This window comes from Theropithecus gelada, chromosome 18 (assembly GCF_003255815.1).
Source record: "Theropithecus gelada isolate Dixy chromosome 18, Tgel_1.0, whole genome shotgun sequence".
Taxonomy (NCBI): domain Eukaryota; kingdom Metazoa; phylum Chordata; class Mammalia; order Primates; family Cercopithecidae; genus Theropithecus; species Theropithecus gelada.
Window position 1 is genome coordinate 18,402,017 of NC_037686.1, and position 22,402 is coordinate 18,424,418.

At 36.7% G+C, this 22,402-nt stretch overlaps 1 protein-coding gene and 1 non-coding gene across 3 annotated transcripts in view; one reads left to right on the forward strand and one right to left on the reverse strand.

Moving 5' to 3' along the window:
* TAF4B (TATA-box binding protein associated factor 4b) overlaps positions 1–22,402 on the forward strand; it is a 151,407-nt gene that overhangs the window by 105,256 nt on the left and 23,749 nt on the right. For both annotated transcript variants that reach the window (XM_025365231.1, XM_025365232.1), the window contains exon 14: positions 4,865–4,969. In XM_025365231.1, the coding sequence (XP_025221016.1) occupies positions 4,865–4,969 (105 nt within the window). The remainder of the gene's footprint in view (positions 1–4,864; positions 4,970–22,402) is intronic.
* Positions 15,251–15,356, reverse strand: LOC112611798. The gene has a single exon (XR_003116759.1). It is a non-coding gene; the product is annotated as a U6 spliceosomal RNA (small nuclear RNA).

The following is a 22,402-nucleotide window of genomic DNA, read 5'->3' on the forward strand; positions in this document are numbered from 1 at the left end:
AAAAAGCACAAACTGTCAAAACTTAGCCAAGATGATATGGTTCTGTAATCTTTTTTATTTTTTTAGTTCTGTAATTATTAAACAAATTGAATTTGTAATTAAAACCTTCTAAGAGAGATACCGGCACAGATTTTTAGTAAATTCTACCGAACATTTACGGAAGAATTAATACCACTTCTACACAGCCTCTTCCAGAAAATGGAAGAGACAGAAACACTTCCAGTTCATTTTATGAGGTCATTGTTGCCCTAACAGTTAAACCCACAAAGATGTTACAAAACAAGAAAACTGCAGGCTAATATCTCTTACGAACATAGATATAAACATCCCAAACAAAATGTTAGCAAATCAAATCTAGTTTAGATTTGATATAAAAAGAATGTATTGATATTTGACATATAAAAGAATAATATACCATGACTATGTATATTATATTCCAGAAATGAAAAGCTGCTTTAATATTTGAAAATCAGTCAATATAATCTATCATATTAATAGTCTAAGAAACACCATGTGATCCTATCAATTAATTTAGAAATATGTTTGATAAAATTTAAAATCCATTAATGACTGAAAACTCTCAGGAATCTAAGAATAGAAGAGACTTCCTTGGCTGGACATGATGGCTCATGCCTGTAATCCCGGCACTTTGGGAGGCCAAGGCCGGTCTCCTTGAGACCAGGAGTTCAAGACCAGCCTGGGAAACATAGCGAGATTCCTGTCTCTATTAAAGTAAGAAATTTTAAAAAGGAAGAGGTTTCCTCAGGCTGATAAAGGATAGCTTTAAAAACCCTGCTAATATCGTTCTTAATGGTGACTGAATGCTTTCTTCCAGTGATTAGGAAAAAGGCAAAGATACTTGCTTTTACCACTACTATTCAGCATTATAGTTTAAGTCCTTATCAGTACAATGAGGCAAGAAAGACAAATAGATTGGAGACATGGAAATAAAGTAGCTTGTCCTTTAATTCTTTTAAGTGTGTTTTCCATAGAGCAAAAGTTTTAAATTTTGATGCAGTCCAATTTGTCAGTTTTTTCTCTTATAGATATACATTGGGTGTCATGTTCAAGGACTCTTTGCTGGACCCCAAGTCATGTTCTCCTATGGGTTTTTCCTATACATTTTTATAGTTTTACATTTGTATTTTAAGTTATTTTTTGTATAAGGTGTGAGGTTTGGATCCAGACTGATTTTTAAAAATTTTTTTGCACGTGAATATTCAGTTGTTCCAACAACATTTGATGTTTGTTTGTGATGGAGTCGGACTCTGTTGCCCAAGTTGGAGTGCACTGGCACGATCTCGTCTGACTGCAGCCTCCACTTCTTGGGTTCAAGCAATTCTCCTGCCTCAGCCTCCCAAGTAGCTGGGATTACAGGCGTGCCCACCATGCCCAGCTACTTTCTGTATTTTTAGTAGAGACGGGGTTTTAACCATGTTGGCCAGGCTGGTGTCGAACTCCTGACCTCAAGTGATCCGCCCACCTTGAACTCTCAAAATATTGGGATTACAGGCATGAGCCACAGCGCCCAGCCCCACAACTTTTGTGTAAAAGACTATGCCAGACACTAAAGTGGTAAGAATAGACTTTAATCAGCTGCTGCCTTTCCATAGAGGCTGGAAGATGGGGCCTTATCGTCAGATGTTGGATGGAACAAATAGTAAATTCTTCTGGCAAACTTGAGTTTTTTCAGTTAGGCTCTGTAAGGAAGTTAAGACCATCCTACAATGGTGGCCTTGAGCTGTTAGAAACTGTGTTAATGTTTTTTAGGCCAAGGTTCAGGCCTAATTGAAAAGAGGATTCAGAAGTTTAGTCAAGGAGAGAATTTTTGTCATTTCTCAACTGCATTCCTTTCCCACCTGGCCAAAAATCAATTGGCCATATTTATATACATCTTATTTGTGGATTCTCTGTTTTGTTCTGTTAACCTGTTTGTCTTTCCCTTTGCCAGTATTACATTATTTTGATTACTGTAGCCTTACAAGAAGTCTTAAAATTGCATGGTGTTATTCTTCCAATTTTGTCCTTCTTAAAAAAATGATTTTAGCTATTCTAGTTCGTTTTTCTTTCCATATAAACTTTAGAATCAACTTATCCATATCTACAACAAAATTTTATTAGAATTGTGTTAAGTCTGTGGATAAATTTGGAGAGAATTGAAATCTTTGTTGAGTCTTACAAGCCTGGACACCGTATGTCTCTCTATTTATTTATTTATTTATTTATTATTTCTTTCATAGGCATTTCGTGATTTATAGCGTAGAAATACTTGTATGTGTTAGATTTATATCTCAGTATTTCATTTGGGAGAGAGCAATTATAAATGACATTTAAAAATTTAAGTTTCCAATTGTACCTTAATGGGTGTTTAGAACTTACTTATTGCATGTGTCAACCTTGCATCTTGTAATATTGCTAAACTCACTTATCAGTCTTAGGAGGATTTTTTTTATATATAGATAACTTAGGGTTTTCTGGATACATAATCATATCATTTGCAATCCTGTTTCCACAGGCAAGCCTCTAACTCAATGGCTATTTTTATTGAACTGAGGTTACTATTGTAGTCTTTATTCTCGATAAATGCCAGTTTTGCATTAATGCTCAGAACTTCCTCCTTTTCTGGTTAAAAGTACCTGGTTTTACTCTTTTGTGCTTGCCAAGATACATTGGTTTTGAGAAAGCTTGTTATAAATACAGGGCCAATGAAAACTATGGTCAGTTTCCATTTTTGTTAGATTTTTGTGAAATTTTCTGAAATTTTGTGTGAGAGACTTCAGAAAACCAAAATATAATTTGCAGAATGGGAGAAAATGTTACACTACACATAGGGGAATTTGAAGACAGTGGTCAGTTTAAAAATCTTTTATCTGGTGTGGCTATCTTTTAGATGTCATTTCTCTACAGGGAAGGACTTTAAAATATAGCTTGTTTGATTTGTACTGCAGGGTAGATTAACTAAAATCATTATTTTGTCACCTAGAAGTTCTGAATTGTGGCAGCATTAGACTCTAAAACTGTATTTTTTAGTAAAAAGGCCAGCAGCAACAAAAGATTTTAGAACTTATGAAAACACTTTTCTAACAGTTTATTTATAAGTAAACACAAAGTTTAAAAGGATTTCTGTCCTGTAATTTGTGGAGCAAGTGGAAAATGGTTCTTAGTTCATTTTCTTTGATTAATGGTTGTCTTAGTTCATTCAGGCTGTTATAATGAAATATCTTAGACTGGGTAGCTTATAAACAACAGAATTTTGTTTCTCACAGTTCTAGAGGCTAGGAAGTCCAAGATCAAGGTGCCAGCAGATTCGGTGTCTGGTTAGAGCCTACTTTTACTTCACTATGTTCTCACCTGGTGGAAGGGGCGAGGGGTTTCTCTTAAGTCTCTTTTATAAGGATACTAAGTCTCCACCCTCATAATTTAATCACCTTCCAGAGGCCCCATCTCTTAATAGCAGTCACCCTGGGTGTTAGAATTTCAACATTAGAAGTTTGGAGGGATACAGACGTTCAGAACGTAGCAATTATTTTCTGCTTTACTAAAGATTCAGTTACCTTTTCAGTTATTCATTCTTTCCCCTAATATTAAAACAATTTGAAGTAATCTTAAAGTGGAATTTATGTACTTGGTATCTCCTTAAGACTGACCATTTCACCACAAACTACTTTTTGTTTTCAACCTGGTCTATTTTTAAACACGTGCTAAAAAATTTTGGTTAGTACTCTTTTGAAAGAATATTCTCGATATATGTATAGGGTTTCTCAACAGGTTACTTTCAGTTGACTGTCTTGATCTTGTTTGAATATGTGACTGTCAGCCGGCCCCAGATTCTTTCCTCTTTTCCCTCCATAGTATTAATAATAACATTTTGATGGGAACTGAACTTTATTCCTCTCTTCTGAAAAAGCTTAGGGATTTATCTAGTGGTGTTCTATTTTGACTTTCTCACCTTGGTGTTATTATTATTATTATTATTTTTTAAATAGAATACCTAATTTGACACTCAGTTGCCTCAATGAAATAATGCAGTTTCTGCCTTTTAATAGGACATCTTTCATGCACACCCCTGTATAGTTTTGCCCACATACGAAAAGATTATACCCTATAGAGTTGGGCATTCTTGATTAAGTATGATGAAAGGTGTACAACAAAACAGTACTAAATCACTTTAGAATTTTGCCATGAAGATTATAGAGTAAATTGAAGACTTTTGTTTGCAAATGAGAAAGTGTGATGTACTAAAGAGGTTTTTAATGAGAGCATTTTGCTCCACGTGCTGTTTCCACCACTTACTACTTGTGTGGTGCCTTTTATGAAGTTGCGCTAACCTCTTAGAGCCTTACTGTCTCCATTAATAAAAATAGGATGATGTATAATTTTTATATTATAGTAATCACCTTTCAATGTGATTGTGAGTGTTAAGAAAGTGCCTTGTAAATTATATAGCATAGTAGAACTATGTGCTATAATGTACAAAAACTGTCTTTATTTTAAAGTAAAGTAAATTTAGTCTGAAATGGTTGACTATAGTTTGACCAGTCTCTCTCTAACTTACTGTTCAACTTATTCTTCAGGCATTTCTCATCTGTGGTTATACTGGGAGAAATTAAGCTTTAGATGCCTTTCTTCTTTTCTGTACTTCTCCTTTACCTGAGGTCTGCCTCTTCCATATAGAGATTAAGAACTAAAGAGTTGGAGTAAAAGAATCAGAAAATGTGCCCTTGGCTGTTATGGGAATCTAATGTTTATTTTATATTGTAACTTTATTTGGTGAATGCAGAAATAGGCTTAGTAATCAGTTTCTTTTTCCCTCTGAGCATGAATGTGTATAAACATTGATTTTTTTTTTTCTTCTGTCTTCTAGTTACAGCAATTGGAACTTGCACAGATACAGCATAGAGATGCTAATCTCACAGCTCTTGCAGCTATTGGACCAAGGAAGAAGAGACCACTAGAATCTGGAATTGAGGTATTGAAATAATGTTCATTATTTTATTTTTAATGTCAAGAAAGCAAGCCAAAAAGAAGCAAAGACTTAAAAATAGTTTACCCTGTTACGCACGTTGTTGCTGCCAGACACTTCTTAAAATTCATCTTTTCCAATTTTATAAAATCTTAATTTTTGCCAGGTTTTAAAGATGTGTATAACCTTGAACTTGTTACTTATTTCATACTTTTTCTTCCCCCATCTCCAGGCATATTGAGTCTTCCAGTATTTAAATTTTTTTATTTCTGTACATTGTTTCTAGTGTTTTTATGCAATCATGTTCCCTCTGTCTAAATCTGGCTAATCTTGTGAGACTGAATCTGCCCTCTTATTTCTTCCATAAACCCTGACTCTTCATTCCCATACCAGCTTCTCTTTTTCTGAGTACATGTGTTTGCATGGCATTAATTGTTTCCTTGTATGAACATTTTCTCTTCTGTTAGATTACAAACTTTTTGAGTAAGGACTATAATATTAGTCTTTTGTATTCCCCATAGAATAGGCCCATGTCTACTCAATAAATAACCTTAATTATTTGGTTAACACCAAGAAAGGATCTTACTTACATCTTCAGAGTAATTATTTAAGATAATATTAGGGACGGGCGTGGTGGCTGAGGCCTGTAATCCCAGCACTTTGGGAGGCCAAGGCGGGTGGATCATGAGGTCAGGAGATCGAGACCATCCTGGCTAACACAGTGAATCCCCGTCTCTACTAAAAACATAAAAAATTAGCCGGGCGTGGTGGCGGGCACCTGTAGTCCCAGCTACTCAGGAGGCTGAGGCAGGAGAATGGTGTAAACCCAGGAGGCAGAGGTTGCAGTGAGCCGAGATTTCGCCACTGCACTCCAGCCTGGGCAACAGAGTGAGACTTCATCTCAAAAAAAAGTAATAATAATAATATTAGCCTTTTGGCTTTAGGAGCAATCATCAGGGCTGAGATAGAGGTATGCTAAGGGCTCTGAGATAAGGTCAGCAATAAAAGAGCCATAGCTCATCTTATACTTCTCTATAGAATTTAAATCTTCTTTGAGGCAAACTTCCTACCAATGTTGATCCTGAACATTGGTAGTTTCTAAATGAACGCCACTCACCTTAATAGATGAAAGATTTAAAAATTCTAGTTCTTTTTCATTTTAAATGTAACGTGAAATATTCTCCCCCTCTCCTGCCTCACCGGATGTAACCACTGTTAAGCTTTTCGCCTGTCCTTCCAGGAATTTGTTATGAATATGGGCACATATATGACATGCATTCACAAATCTACATGTGTGGTTTTGTTTTTAGTTAAATGTGATCAAACTGTACCTATTATTATGCCCTTAATATTTTCCCCCTTTCCACAGTCTACCTCATGTAATTTACTTCCATACTTCTTAAGGGTGTATGACATTACTGTATTTAAACCATAATTTATTCAACCAACCCTCCAGTGGACATTTAGGTTGTTTCCAGGTTTTTGCCTTTATTGCCTCAGATAACATTTTTGTACTTACATTGTTGTGTGCTTGTACAATGTAAGTACAGGCAAAATTCGTAGAAATGGAATTCCTGACTTAAAGGGTATGAACATTAGGAAAAACTCTATGGGAAAAAATTCAAATATATACAAAAGTAGAGAAAGCAGTATAATGAACCCTCATATGGTTGTGAAAGTTAAAAAAGGACTTTGTAAATTATATAACATAGTAGAACTGTGTCTTACTGCCTCTATTTTAAAGTAATTTTCTTTATATCTGAAATGGTTGACTGTAGCTTGACCAATCTCTCTCATACTATTCAACTTATTCTTCAAGTATTTCTTATCTGTGCTTATACTGTTATATATAGCACTACCCTGCTCCAGCGACCATCAATTATTTTTTTTATGTATGTATGTATGTATGTATGTATGTATGTATGTATGTATGTATGTAGAGATAGGTCTTGTTCTGTCACCCATGATGGAGTGGCACAATCTTGGCTCACTGCAGCCTCAACTTTCCGGGCTCAAGCAATCATGTCACCTCTCACCCACCCGAGTAGCTGAGCTACAGGCACACACCACCATGCCTGGCTAATTTTTTTTTCCTTTTTTTTGGTAGAGACGGAGTTTTGCCATGTTGCCCAGCTTGGTCTCGAACTCCTGAGCTCGAGCAATTCACCCGCCTTGGCCTCCCAAAGTGCTAGGATTGCAGGTGTGAGCCACCTCACCTGGATAGGACCATCAATATATGCCTAATCTTGTTTCATTTTATGTGCACCAACTTTCTTAGATTCAAATTTTCATCCCTTGGATTATTTTAAAGTCATTCCCACACTCAGCATTATTTAATGCATAAATATTATTTGTTGCTCATGATTTTTATTAACTATTTAAAAATTACCCTCTAAGTTGAATCAGTTTTTATATTCATTAATGTGCCTATCTCACCACACTCCCATTAACACTAGGAACTATCTTTGCCATCTCATGACTGAAAATGCAAGTTTTTATAGAGTGTTAAGTTATGAGTAAGTTGAGCAACTTTTCATGTATAAATAGGCATTTTCAATTTTTCTTTTTCCCATGGAGTTGTATTTTTCAATCTATTAAGGAAATAGAACAACTCATTTTCCCTAGCCCCATTTTCTTTTTTTTCTATTTATTTATTTACTTACTTTATTTTTATTTTTTATTATACTTTATGTTCTAGGGTACATGTGCACAACATGCAGGTTTGTTACATATGTATACATGTGCCATGTTGGTGTGCTGCATCCATTAACTCGTCATTTACATTAGGTATATCTCCTAATGCTATCCCTCCCCCCTTCCCCCACCCCACAACAGGCCCCAGTGTGTGATGTTCCCCTTCCTGTGTCCAAGTGATCTCATTGTTCAGTTCCCACCTATGAGTGAAAATATGCAGTGTTTGGTTTTCTGTTCTTGCGATAGTTTGCTGAGAATGATGCTTTCCAGCTGCATCCATGTCCCTACAAAGGACATGAACTCATCCTTTTTTATGGCTGCATAGTATTCCATGGTGTATATGTGCCACATTTTCTTAATCCAGTCTGTCATTGATGGACATTTGGGTTGGTTCCAAGTCTTTGCTATTGTGAATAGTGCCGCAATACACATATGTGTGCATGTGTCTTTATAGCAGCATGATTTATAATCCTTTGGGTATATACCCAGTAGTGGGATGACTGGGTCACATGGTATTTCTAGTTCTAGATCCTTGAGGAATCGCCACACTGTCTTCCACAATGATTGAACTAGTTTACAGTCCCACCAACAGCGTAAAAGTGTTCCTAGTTCTCCACATCCTCTCCAGCACCTGTTGTTTCCTGACTTTTTAATGATTGCCATTCTAACTGGTGTGAGATGGTATCTCACTGTGGTTTTGATTTGCATTTCTCTGACGGCTAGTGATAATGAGCATTTATTCATGTGTCTGTTGACTGCATAAATTTCTTCTTTTGAGAAGTGTTCATATCCTTTGCCCACTTTTCGATGGGATTGCTTGTTTTTTTCTTGTAAATTTGTTTGAGTTCTTTGTAGGTTCTGGATATTAGCCCTTTGTCAGATGCCAGATTGCAAAAATTTTCTCCCATTCTGTAGGTTGCCTGTTCACTCTGATGGTAGTTTCTTTTGCTGTGCAGAAGCTCTTTAGTTTAATTAGATCCCATTTGTCAATTTTGGCTTTTGTTGCCCTTGCTTTTGGTGTTTTAGACATGAAGTCCTTGCCCATTCCTATGTCCTGAATGGTATTGCCTAGGTTTTCTTCTAGGGTTTTTATGGTTTTAGGTCTAACATTTAAGTCTGTAATCCATCTTGAATTAATTTTTGTATAAGGAGTAAGGAAGGGATCCCGTTTCAGCTTTCTACTTATGGCTAGCCAGTTTTCCCAGCACCGTTTATTAAATAGAGAACCCTTTCCCCATTTCTTGTTTTTTTCAGGTTTGTCAAAGATCAGATGGCTGTAAATGTGTGGTATTATTTCTGAGGGCTCTGTTCTGTTCCTTCGGTCTATATCTCTGTTTTGGTACCAGTACCATGCTGTTTTGGTTACTGTAGCCTTGTAGTATAGTTTGAACTCAGGTAGTGTGATGCCTCCAGCTTTGTTCTTTTGACTTAGATTATTGTCTTGGCAATGCGGGCTCTTTTTTGGTTCCATATGACCTTTAAAGTAGTTTTTTCCAATTCTGTGAAGAAAGTCATTGGTAGCTTAATGGGGATGACATTGAATCTATAAATTACCTTGGGCAGTATGGCCATTTTCACAATATTGATTCTTCCTATCCATGAGCATGGAATGTTCTTCCATTTGTGTCCTCTTTTATTTCATTGAGCAGTGGTTTGTAGTTCTCCTTGAAAGAGGTCCTTCACATCCCCTGTAAGTTGGATTCCTGGTTATGTTATTCTCTTTGAAGCTATTGTGAATGGGAGTTCATTTATGATTTGGCTCTCTGTCTGTTATTGGTGTATAAGAATGCTTGTGATTTTTGCACATTGATTTTGTATCCTGAGACTTTGCGGAAGTTGCTTATCAGCTTAAGGAGATTTTGGTACCTAGCCCTATTTTCTTTCAGTTTGTCTGGACTTCATTCATCTGAAAGTTTTCATTTTTTCTTTAAAGAATGCCACAGTCTTTCATTTTTTATTTTTGTCTTTTGGGTTTATATTCTATTTAGAAGGCCCTTTCTTAATTAGAATTATGTGCTACTTACTTTTATCATTTCACTTTTTTTTTTTTTTGAGATGGAGTCTCGCTCTGTTGCCCAGGCTGGAGTGCAGTGGCGCGATCTCGGCTCACTGCAAGCTCTGCCTCCCGGGTTCACGCCATTCTCCTGCCTCAGCCTCCCGAGTAGCTGGGACTACAGGTGCCCACCACCACACCTGGCTAATTTTTTTTTTTTTGTATTTTTAGTAAGCATAAATCTTTGATTCATAATGAACTCGAGTAAGAGTTGACGTGTGGATTTAGCTTTAGTCCCTCAGTCCTCTCTCATTTTCCCTTAGGCTAGCTAATTGTCCCAACACCATTTATTCAATAATTCTTTCCCTGCTAATTTGAAATGCTACCTTTATCACACACAATTGTATATGAAAAATACAGGTTCTCATATGTATTTGGGTCTGTTTCTGTATACTCTGAACCAGAGTTATCTAATAGAACTTTGTATGATTTTGAAAATGTTTGTGTCTGCAGTGTCCTGAGTAGCCAGATATGGCTGTTGAGATCTTGGAATGTGGCTAGTGAGAGTAGAATAAATTTTTAATTTTTTAGTTTAATATAAATTTTAATAGTCATATGCTGCTAGTGGCCACTATATTGGGCAGCACTGCAGGACTGCCCAATATAGTAGCCCTGTATAGTTCTGTTTATGACTATTTATATATTAGTATCAAACATTTTTTTAACCATCTTATTTTTATGTGTATAATTAAGTAGTGTTAAACACATTCACATTGTTGAAAAGACCTCCAAAACCTTCTCATCTTGTAAAACTAAAATTCTGTACCCGGTAAACAATTCCACATTTCTCCACCAGCCTCTGGTAACCACCATTCTACTTTCTGTTTCTATGAGTTTGATTACTTAAGTACCTGAGATTAATTTTAATTTTTTTTTTTTTTGTAGAGACAAGGGTCTCACTATGTTGCCCAGGCTGGCCTTGAACTCCTGGCCTCAAACAGTCCTCCCACTTCTGCCTCCCAAAGTGCTGGAATTATAGGCATGAGCCATACTGTTGGCCCCAAATCTTAATGTAATATGTTTAAAAGTATGGAAAAACTGACCAGGCATGATGGTTCACACCTGTAATCCCAGCACATTGGGAGGCTGAGGTGGGCAGATTGCTTGAGGTCAGGAGTTTGAGACCAGCCTGTCCAACATGGTGAAACCGTGTCTCTACTAAAAATACAAAAAGTAGCTGGGCATGGTGGCACATGCCTGTAGTCCCAGCTACTTGTGGGGGTTGAGGCAGGAAAATCACTTGAACCTGGGAGGCAGAGGTTGCTGTGAGCTGAGATCACATCACTCCATTCCAGCCTGGGCGACAGAGTGAGACTCTTATCTCAAAAAAAAAGAAAGTATGGAAAAACTAGTTCAGCACAGAACTTATCTTTCTACTAGAAACAACTCTACTGAGTTGTTCTAGTACAGAAAAACTCACTGCCCTTTGTTTTTGGTCCATTTGTATATGATGTGTATAAATATTTTATTTAAATTGGGGTGTGCTATTTCATCATTAAGTATATTCCTATAAATATGCCTTGTTAGCATACATTTTCTTTTGTGGCAAGAAGAGTTATTTGTAACTTTTTTTCCTCCATATATTTATAATATTATAATTCCTTTGAGAGTGAATTATAGGCATGTCTAAGTTCTTGACTTACTTGTCTACCATAGTAACGTTATACAACACATTCTGTTAAATGTCTGCTTTGTGAGGAATCATCAGAGCACATGGGATAAGTACATGTGCTTTGAACTCACAAAAATCTGGGTTTGCTTCTTGCCTCTGTTAAGCTTTGTAACCTTGGATGAATTCTTTAAACCCCATACCTGTCTTATCCCCACCTGTAAAATGGGCATATTGCCTGTCTTAAGGATTGGTTTATGTGAAGTACTTAATTAGTGCCTGGCCTCAAATAAGTGCTTAATGAATTGTCATATTTGTAATCGTAGTAATAATGCCATTATTTCAGCTTTTAATAGTATTTTATCAGTAGCATTAATGGCCCATAGTGAATTTGAAATGTTAATCATTAATCTCTTCTGAGCATCAATTCTTATTCTCATTTGAATTTGTCACAAATTTTAGAGAATACTTTCTAATTTAAAGTAAACAGATTTTTAGGTGTTTTTATTTATTATGTGTTTTAATCTGAGAAAATCCATTGGTTAGGGAGAAAACTGAATGTGCTATTTGTGTTCAAAACAATGATAAAAACCATTATGTGATTTCTCTACAATAAAATGCAAAATTATTTAATTTTTAGTTTCAAATCAGATGTTTACTAACTTGGATATGGATATATTGAATTGTCTGTCACTTGGTGCTTCTTTAGTTTTGAGAACTCAGGCATGCGTATTTTCCCCTGTACTTCCTGGACTTTAAGCTGAGATACTGGTCAGATACTTTTAAGTATAATCAGTCCTTTGTATCTGTGGGTTCTGTCCACATCTGTGTATTCAACCAACTGCAGATCAAAATTATTCGGGGGAAAAAACACCACATAATAAAAAATAACACTACAACAATTAAAAACTAGACTAAGTTTAAAAATACAGTCTTACACTATTTATATAGCATTTACGTTGTATTATTTAGTATAAGTAATCCAGAAGTGATTTCAAGTTTACGGTAAGATGTGCGTAGGTTACATGCAAATATTATGCCATTTTATATCAGGGACTTGAGTGTCTTTGGTTTTTGGTATCTATATCTTGGTGCCAGTCCCCCAAGGATACCAAGGGATGACTATAATGTCAACTTGAATTGAAAATACATGTTTAATCAGCTGGTGACATTTTTAGTACAATTCTTATTTTGAAATTAGCTGAACACTAGTTTCCTTGTTGTTGATTTTTTATTCATGGTGTTTTAACTTTAAAGGCATTTTTCTTTTCAAAATGAGAGACAGGCTGTGTGCAGTGGCTCATGCCTGTAATCCCAGCATTTTGAGAGACTGAGGAGGGTGGGTCACAAAACCCTGTCTCTACAAAAAAAAAAAAAGAAGAAAAGAAAAAAAAAACACAGTGCCTGGTGGTGTGCGCCTATAGTTCCAGCTATTTGGGGGGTTTAGGAGGGAGGATAGCTTGGCCCAGAAGGTCAAGGCTGCAATGAGCTGTGATCAGGCCACTGCACTCCAGCCTGGGTGACACAGCAAGACCCTGCCTAAGAAAAAAATAAAAGAAAAAAGGAGAGAGCCTTATTGCATGCTCTTTCAAAGTTTAGGTAAACTGCTGATTTGCATTAGTTACAATTGTTAAAAACCCTTTATTCACTTGCTTTATTTCTTCACAAATAACACAAAAATGATGTATGAAACCATTTTTACTTTCAATATTCTGTACTCTGGAAACAAAGGCTTTGCTTTTTGTTTGCTTCTTTCTTTATCAATGGGAACCTGAAATCTTAACATGTTTGAGTTAAATTCTTTAGAATCAGCATATAATCCCAGAGGGAAGTGGGAGTAGAATCTAGTTCTTCAGAGGGTAACTCTTCAGTTTTAATGCAGGTTTTTTCCTACTAAAAGGGAGCACTCTCAGTTGGGAAGACTGAATGGAATGATGGTAGTTTTTTAAAAAATGTAACATTTAAAAACATAGTGCCTTAGCATTTGAAGATTACCTTTATTGTTGCTAAGGGATTGGAGAAATTAGTTTTAGACCTTTGTCCTTGAGTATTTTTTGTTATGATAAAGCAAAACTTTTCTCATTAAACATCTATTTGCATAATTTATATATTAACCTAGCCTTTGGAAATTTACACTTGATATTCTCTGAAGTCTTGTTAAAATTGAATAGCATCTGCCACTATCTCCTCATGTTATCTTGACAAAAGAGCAGCAAGTATCAATTACAATTTTGAATAAAGATATTTATACCATAAGCTTATTGGCTAGTGGGTCACAGGAGGGTGGAGAAATAGTTAAAATGTACTATTTGGGAGTGCTTTGAAATGTGTCCTTTTCTTTTACTTCTGTGGCTTGAAGTTATATGTATGAGATTAGTTTTTAAATTAATGTAGGCCATACAGATATTGATACAGTAAAATAACACCTACTTTAAGATTTTTAGAGGATTTGTATGTGTGTGTTGTGTATGTGTATTACATCGGTGATGTGTTTGGGGTTCTTTGGAATTTTAAAACATTAATCACTTTACTTCCTGTGTTAATTAGAGATCCTTGGATTAGAAAGGATCTCTTTTTCCCCATTACCTATACTTTCAAATATTTTGCATGCCTTATTAATGATCCAACAAGAATAACAATGTTTATTTATTTATTTATTTCTTTATTTTTTTGAGACGAAGTCTCGCTCTGTCGCCCAGGCTGGAGTGCAGTGGTGCAATCTCGCTCACTGCAAGCTCCGCCTCCCAGGTTCATGCCATTCTCCTGCCTCAGCCTCCTGAGTAGCTGGGACTACAGGCGCCTGCCACCACGCCTGGCTAATTTTTTTTTCAAAGATAAGTTGTACTTTAACCTTACATAATACCATGTCTAAAAAATTGTACAAAATCAATTTTTGGAGCTATGAAAGTATACTACATGAATCTGATTTTCAGCAGGCAGCAGAAGCTTCCTGCTTGTAACCAAAAAGTAAGTCTGGGAAGCTAGAAGGGAATGTCTTGTAGAGGAGGGATGGTACTGGAGAGGGGTCTGTCCATGAACAGTAGGAACTCTGATGGTTGACATGTGTGTCATGGTAAGAGGAAAAAGCAGGAGGCAGAGTGAGACGGAGTCCATAGCTTTGTCATCTTCAGAGAATGTGGTAGTAGCAATTTGTGGACTTAATTATTTTCTACACTATTTTCTTACCGTGAATCACTTCAGTATGTAGTAAGATAGGGCTTCCAAAGCAGCAGACTTGTGGTGGTCTTCTCGAACTCAGTGCTGTACATAGTTCTTTGACTGTACCTGATAGAATGTTTTTGGTTTTGTCTTTTTTGAGATGGGGTCTTGCTTTATCACCCAGGCTGGAGAGCAGTGGTGCAATCTCCGCTCACTGTAACCTCCACCTCCCAGGCTCACACCATCCTCCCACCTCAACCTCCTGAGTTACTGGAACCACAGGCACATGCCACCTCACCTGATGCCACTGCTGATTTGCATTAGTTACAATTGTTAAAAACCCTTTATTCACTTGCTTTATTTCTTCACAAATAACACAAAAATGATATATGATCATCATTTTTGATGATCATCAAAAAATTACAGAATTTTTTGTATTTTTAGTTGCGACCAAGTTTCACCATGTTACCCAGGCTGGTCTCAAATTCCTGAACTCAGATGATCTGCTGCCTCGGCCTCCTAAAGTACTTGAATTACAGCTGTGAGCCACTGCGCCTGGCCTATTATTTTATTTTTATTTCTTAACTTCTTTATTTCCACTCATTTTATAAAGGAAGAGTTATAGAATTATTGAAACCAGATCTCTTTGGGTTGTAATATTTAGAGTAGATTTGAGGAATAACTTCCTGACAGTGTTTAAACTAGCATGAATTTACCTAAGTGTACAATCTCCAACATGTTTTCCAACGCCAACATTTTATGAAATATATGTAAAAATGTGGAATGCTTCATGAATTTGCTTGTTATCTTGTGCAGGGGCCATGCTAATCTTCTCTGTATCATTCCAGTTTTAGTATATGTGCTGCCAAAGTGAGCACACCAGCATTCTTTAAGTTTCTCTAAAATGATGTGGAATCTCCCTAGAAGAGTAATAAAAGAAGATAGATTGCTCAATCAACAAATGATTATTGATTTAGGGGGAAAGAAAGGGGGATCTCCTATGTCTGCCATGCTTTTAAGATAGTACTGCTTAAAGCAAGGGATATAGATAGCTTTTTATTTGAGAGGAGGGAATGTTTAACTATTTTCACATTTAAAATGTCCAAGTGGTATAGAAGAGTATTTTTCCCTTGTAAGGAAACAATAGAAGAATATTTAAAACAGCTTTTCCTTGGATAGTCTTTCTGAAAATTTCCATGCATATATTAGGTTAAACCATATGAACTTGCCGTTTTTTTAGGTGAACAGTTGTTAATTAAGTATTGGCAGTTTCAGATAGTTCAACCTAATACAATCATTTTATATATGTGCTTTTAAAATATATATGTAATAATCACAGTTTACCTTTATCGCAATTAGAATGTATTATCTTCATTAGTCCTCATAATTCCTCTGTAAGATCATACTATTGTTTTCCTCAAATGAAAAAATTGTGATATAGAGAGGATTAGTTGCTTACCCGAAGTTCTATAATTAGTAAGTAGAAGAACCCAAGTACATGTCCAAAGAAATGTGTGCTTTTAAGTACTATAATGGGATCATCCTAAAAGCACTATTCTATAATTTGTGGGACAATGTGTCTTGGACATTAATAGGATTCTCCAGAAGGAGCATAACAGTAGGATATACATATATACATGTATGTACAGGGATATTAAAAATGAGAATTGGCTCACATGATTATGGAAGCTGAGAAGTCTCATGCTATGCTGTCTACAACCTGGAGACCCAGGTAGGTTGTTGGTATAATTCTGTCTGAATGTGAAGTCCTGAGAAACAGGGGAGCCAGTGGTATGGTGTAACTGTCAGTCCAGGGCGGAAGGCCTGAGAATGGGGATGGGGAATTAACTGGAGGTGGGTCACTGGTGTAAATACTGGAATGAGAACCTGGAGCTCTGATGTCTGAAGGCAGAAGATGCATGTACGAGCTCTAGAAGAGAGAGTGAGTTTGCCCTTTCTTTACCTTTTCGTTCTATCCAAGTCCTCAACTGATTGGGTCATGCATCCTTATATTGGTAAGGGTGGTTCTTTATTCAGTCTACTGATTCAAATGCTAATCTCTTCCCAAAACACTCTTATAGACACACAGAAACAATGTTTTGCCAGCTATCTGGGTAACCCTTAGCCCAGTCAAGTTGGCACATAAAATTAACCGTCATAGACATTTTCCCATACTGGTACATATCCATTGATAGACATTTAGAATATTTTCATTTGTTTATTATAAATAATGAGCATCCTGTTTTATCTTCATGTAATCATTTGTTTTACAGGATTGATTTCTAGAAGTGGAACTTCTAGGTCCATGGATATGCACAAAATTTAATAGACACTCATAATGCTTACCAAAAGCATTCCAAAAGTTTCCACTGCTGATTGAGTGCCTGTTTCTCCATTTTCTTGCTAGTGATAGATATGATCAATCATTTAAGAATGTTTGTCACTGCAATTTTTTATTTATTGCATCTCTACTATTCCTTTGTGCTCTCTTCAAAGGTCAAAGTTCTGTTTTTACATGGAAACATGGTGTAGAAGTGTTGAACAACCTCTAAAATACCCTATATGAGAAATACTTAGATTTTAAAACATTTATTTAAGTATTAAAATCATTTAGGGATAGTTTTTTTTATAACTTGGAAATATGTACATTTTCAAATAGAGAACCAGGTTGAATTCTTATGGATATTTAAATGATCTTAAGTAGGTGTCATTTTCTTTACCATATTTGCTAGTTTTCATCATTTGAGGATAGGGTTAGGTTATAATTGAAATACTAAGCCAGAAATTATTTTGGAAAGCCCAAAGGCTTAAAACCTTTTGGGGACAAACAGTATTTCTTAAAGATAATTGTCTGTTTCTTGTTGTTGTCACAGGTGATTCTTCCCTCTGAAAAGGTAGATAAGTAATTTAACTAAAAGTCTATTCACGTGAAAGGCCCAGCTTTAATTTGCATTTCCTTAAGGGGCACAGGTAGCAATCGCTCTTCACCTCCATTCCCTTCCACTAGGTTACAGGGGACCGTAGTTTTCTGAAGGGTTCCTTATTTATTTATAGCTGACTTATTAGATGTTTAAACAGATTTATTATCATCTAACTCTTTTGATAAATACATAGATTCAGCAGAATTTAGAACGTGCTGTTACCTTAGACAAAGTAGCTCCTTATATTTTAAGATTTTTTTTTTTTTTTACATTCTGTTTTATTCACACTTCATGAACAAATCTGCCTTGCTATTCATAAATGACCTAAACATAAATCTGAATTTTAGTTGGGTCTTTAAAATTTTCCAAAGACTTAAAAGTTGACGGTTTGTCGGCTATCTTTATGGACTTACTGTGAAATATGTTAAACTGCATATTATTGGCTTATTGTTTCTTCACAAGTCCTACATAAATGAGAGGCTGAAAACATATATTAACAAAAATAATGAAGAAAGGAGAAAAATGGCAGTAAGGGTATTCAGTAGAATTTGAAAGTTGATTCAAACTAGTGACTAGAGGCATTCATTCTGAGAAAAATAACTAGCCTAAGAGAGGAGAGAGGAAGCCTGAAATACTAATAGTCAGGTGCATTACTTCTAAATAGCAACAGATTGGCAAGGATCACCTGATATTTGAGGAAAAACCTTTATGTGAAAGATAAAAGGGAGAATATGGAAGAAAAGGCATGAAGCAGAAGGAAACTGAAAAAGGGAAAAGAAAGGAAATGGAATATTTTGCAACCATTACACTAGACTAGAAGGCTATTTGAAAGAAAAGCAGTTGGGGAAAATGAAATACCCTGTTGGAAATGTAAGGTATAGTGAAAGAAATAAGCAATGATAGAAGAGTTAGAAGTTAAAACTCGGGACTGCTCCAAGAAAGTTGTTTGTTTTTAAGACAAAGATGGTGTGCTGGACTTGTATTGTGTCAAACTAGCTAAGCTGGAACTGTTTCCCAGATTTCTTTTTTCTTTTTTTCTTTTGCATTGTTAGCAAGGGCCGTGAAGCATTTTGACTTGGAAAGGTAAATGTGAAATTGCAGACATATTCTTATGCTTAGAAGATCAGGGAGAGGACAACAGATGCTGTTGCAGCTCAAAGGCGTTGCTGGCATGGGCTGGCATAGGCATTGCCCAGCAGCTGGGCTCCTTAGCTCCTCTTCTCTCTTGGCTCCTCTGAACCCTGGGCCAGACCTAGCACCAGATGCAGAGTTACAGCTGAACATGAACTGTTTAACTAGGTTAACAATTACACCTGGCCAAATCTCTGATAATGCCATATTTTGTATCATTTCTAGTCTTCTCTGGTCAAATGCTAACTAATACAGGGCTTTGTACCATTGGTAGCTGCGGAGGACTAGCACCTTAAAAGATGGTTCTCTGGTCTAATCAGATCTAACAGCAATAATGATCCTGTCTCTAGTGGCAAAAGGGACACTGGTGGTCTGTGGCATGCAGTGGCAAAACAGTTAATTATCACTTGTAGACAGTAGAAATTAAATGCCCTTAGAAGGCAAGGCTTTGGGAGAAGAAGTATTTATTACCACATAACATTTTAGTGACAATAATAATGAGATAGATTGGTTCCTTCAAAATATACTGGAGAACTTAAGGAAGAAAAGGGCTGTAAATTCTGAGCTCAGCGTCCACATAAGGGAGTGAAATCATCTGTGATTGCCCTAAAAGAAATCCTTATCTCTTGTAGCCAAAGGCAGAGATTTCTAGACACCAAATCCAAAGTCTTTTCCTGCAGGTGGCTGAATTACAGTGCAAACTGAACTTCCAATCTTGTAAGATCTCTTGGGTTAAAGTGTACATTTGTTGGGAAAGAGTGGAAAATTGGGATGAGAGATATGAGCAGATTCCGATGAAACTGGGTACCTTGAACTCCTCAGTTCTAATTCTATTGAACCTCCCTTTCCAGTCCTTCTACCCCTGTCTGTCTGAAGGAGGTTAGTCTCCTATAGCACCCGTATTGGCTTCCCTTAAGGAATTTGCCTTAACATGGGACTACTGATCTTCCTCAGGACCTATCCTCACCACCTCTCATTGCTTCTATACCTAGAATCAGCCTCAAGTTCCAGCAGCCCCCAGAGAATGAGGTACTAAGTGTCACCCATAATAAGGCAGGATGCGATGCACACTGAGTGAAGCACCTGATTTTGCTTGCAGTTACCTGGGGGGATGGTGTGGGAATGGATCCTAAGGGTGTAGGTTCAGAGTAGAAGGAATGTAAAGTTGGATCAGGCTGAAGTTATTGATATGGACTCACCAATAGAGATACTAGACAGAAGATATTAGATGAGAGAGAAGGCTAGGAGTGGCTTTAACAGTTAATTCAGTTGGTTGACTTAAAGCTAGATCAGAAGGTGGCCTGAAAGTGAAATTGAGATAGATGATAGAACTTTATTTGTATATTATAAATATTTGTATCCAAAGGCTTGGAGAAATTGGGATGCTAGAGTGGATTTATCATGTAGGTCCTGATCACACATGTGGGTCCAGAGGATATTCATTTTATCAAAGCTATGAGAAATTAGGAATTCTCAAAAAAAGACCCAATTAAAATTCAGATTTATGTTTAGGTCATTATATGAATAAGTGAGGCAGATTTGTTCATGAAGCTTGAACAAAACAGAATGTTAAAAAAAAAATCTTAAAATGTAAGGAGCTGCTTTGTCTAAAGTAACAGCATGCTCTAAATTCTACTGAATTGACATCATATTTATAAAAAGTGTTAGATGACAATAAATCTGTTTAAACATTTAACAAGTCAGCTATAATAAGTAAATAAGGAACTCTTCAAAAAACTGCGGTCCCCTGTAGCCTGGTGGAAGAGAATGGAGGTAAAGACCTGTGCTCCTAATTCTTACAGTTTCCTTATTTCTCTATTCATGAGGGGAGCCTCACCACCCTTGAGGAGCTCTGTTGGCTATTCGCTTTAAGTTAGTAATGACAGGGGAACTGCTGACCTTAAACTGGGCTCCTGGAATTCATTGGGAATGATAGGATCCCAGGTGGCAGTGGCAAGTAGTGTCATTTAATTGCTAAAGACAAGGTGAGTGTGGTTACTGTAATAGTCCACAAAGTCAGTGCAGTAATCAGAATAGTCTGAGCTGCAGAGATCTTTGATATTGGCTAGGTGATCATGGTGTCCCTAGAACGGAAATAGATGGGCAATCTATTTAGTCTTCCTTGATTTGTATAAACATATAAGCTCTAGGTCTGATAAACAGATATGTGACTTCGATGATCTCAATAAAGAATTATACACCCACAACCAGTCCCCAGATTTAAGCCAGTTTACAGACCCCAAGACCTTTGAATGAAGGAAAAGCCAGGTCCTCTTGAGGAAAGACCCTGCCTCACAGTGAGAAATTCTACTGTGAATTTCTTTCTAGCCTTTCCTCAGAGGGCCTGCAGCCATTTGCCAGGTGATTGTGCACTGGGGAAGGGGAAATAATTAGACACTTTAGGGATTGGTAGACACTGGGGCTCAGTGTATAGGAAATCTAGGAGACCCAAAACACCATTGTTTTCCATTAGTTAATGGAGTTTTGGAATAGGTCTACCTCACAATGGACCCTGAACCCACAGCATGGTTATTTCCACATTCCTGGAATGGGGAATTGGAATAGACATACTCAGCAACTAACAGCGTTCCCACACTGGTTTCCTGACCCATGGGAGTGAGAAAAAGTAAAATGGAAGCCACTAGAATGGTGTCTACCTACCAAAATAGTAAACTGTTTCCTGGAGGAGTTGCAGAGCTACCATAAAGGATTTGAAAAACGCAAGAGTGGTGATTCTTATTACATTCCCATTCCCCTTGCCTGTTTGTCTTGGGAGAATGACAGTGGATTACCATAAACTTAATCAAGGTGATTTCAATTGCAGGTATTTTTTCCAGATGTGCTTTTGTTGCTAGAGCAAATCTATACAAATCCTGACTTTTGGTATGCAGATATTGATCTGGCATACACTTCTTTTCTGTATACCTATTGTAAAGACCATCAGAATCAGTTTACTTTTGACTGGCAAGGTTTGCATTACACTCTTAGTAACCTACCTCAAGGCTGTATTAAGCCTTATGACGTATTAAGTCGTATGCAAAGGACCTGGATAGCTTCTTCCTTCCAAATATTTTGCCTATCCGTTATATTAGTACCATGCTGATTGACCTGGTGATCAAAAAGTAACAACACCTCTTGACAGTTTAGTAAGGTGTGTGCATACCAGAGGGTGAGCAATGACTCCCACAGAAATGTAGGGGCCTACTATCTTGGTGAACTTTCTAGGGCTTCAGTAGTTTGGAGCTTTTTGAGAAACCCTTTCCAAGGAAAGACAACTTGTGTCAGCCCCTCTCCCTTCACAAAGAGAGAGACATGTTTGGATTTTAAAGGCAACATGCACCTCATTTAATCTGAAGTGGGGATTGACCCCCTTTCCATGAGCCTTGCTCCGCCTTGTTGTCCTAGTCAGGAGCTCCAAAGCTTCCCCTCTTCTCTTACACTTAGTGTGTGGAATCTGTCCTCCCACTTTCTCTTAGTGTTTTATCTCCAGTGGGCTTTTCACTGTCAGCTCTTCCCAGGTCCCCTTCCTGTTATTGTCACTCATACCTTTTGATTCCTCAGACTGGTGATTTCTCTTAGCTCCTGCCTTCCTCTTTAATGTGAATTTTTAAATTTCAAATGTTTATATTAATCAAAATCAATGTATGTATATTGTAGAAAATATAAAAAGAAATTAAAGGTTATCTAAAAAAAAATGTATTGCCAATTGCTTTCCTCTTAAAGTGAACTAGTTTACATTCCTACCAGTGTTGTATGAAAGTGTTTATTAGCATCTCAATACTGGATATTATTATTTTAAAAAACAATCCATGATGGCATTTGTCATCTCTCAGTCTTTTGAATTGAATTGGTAATCTTTCCATCCTTTATTT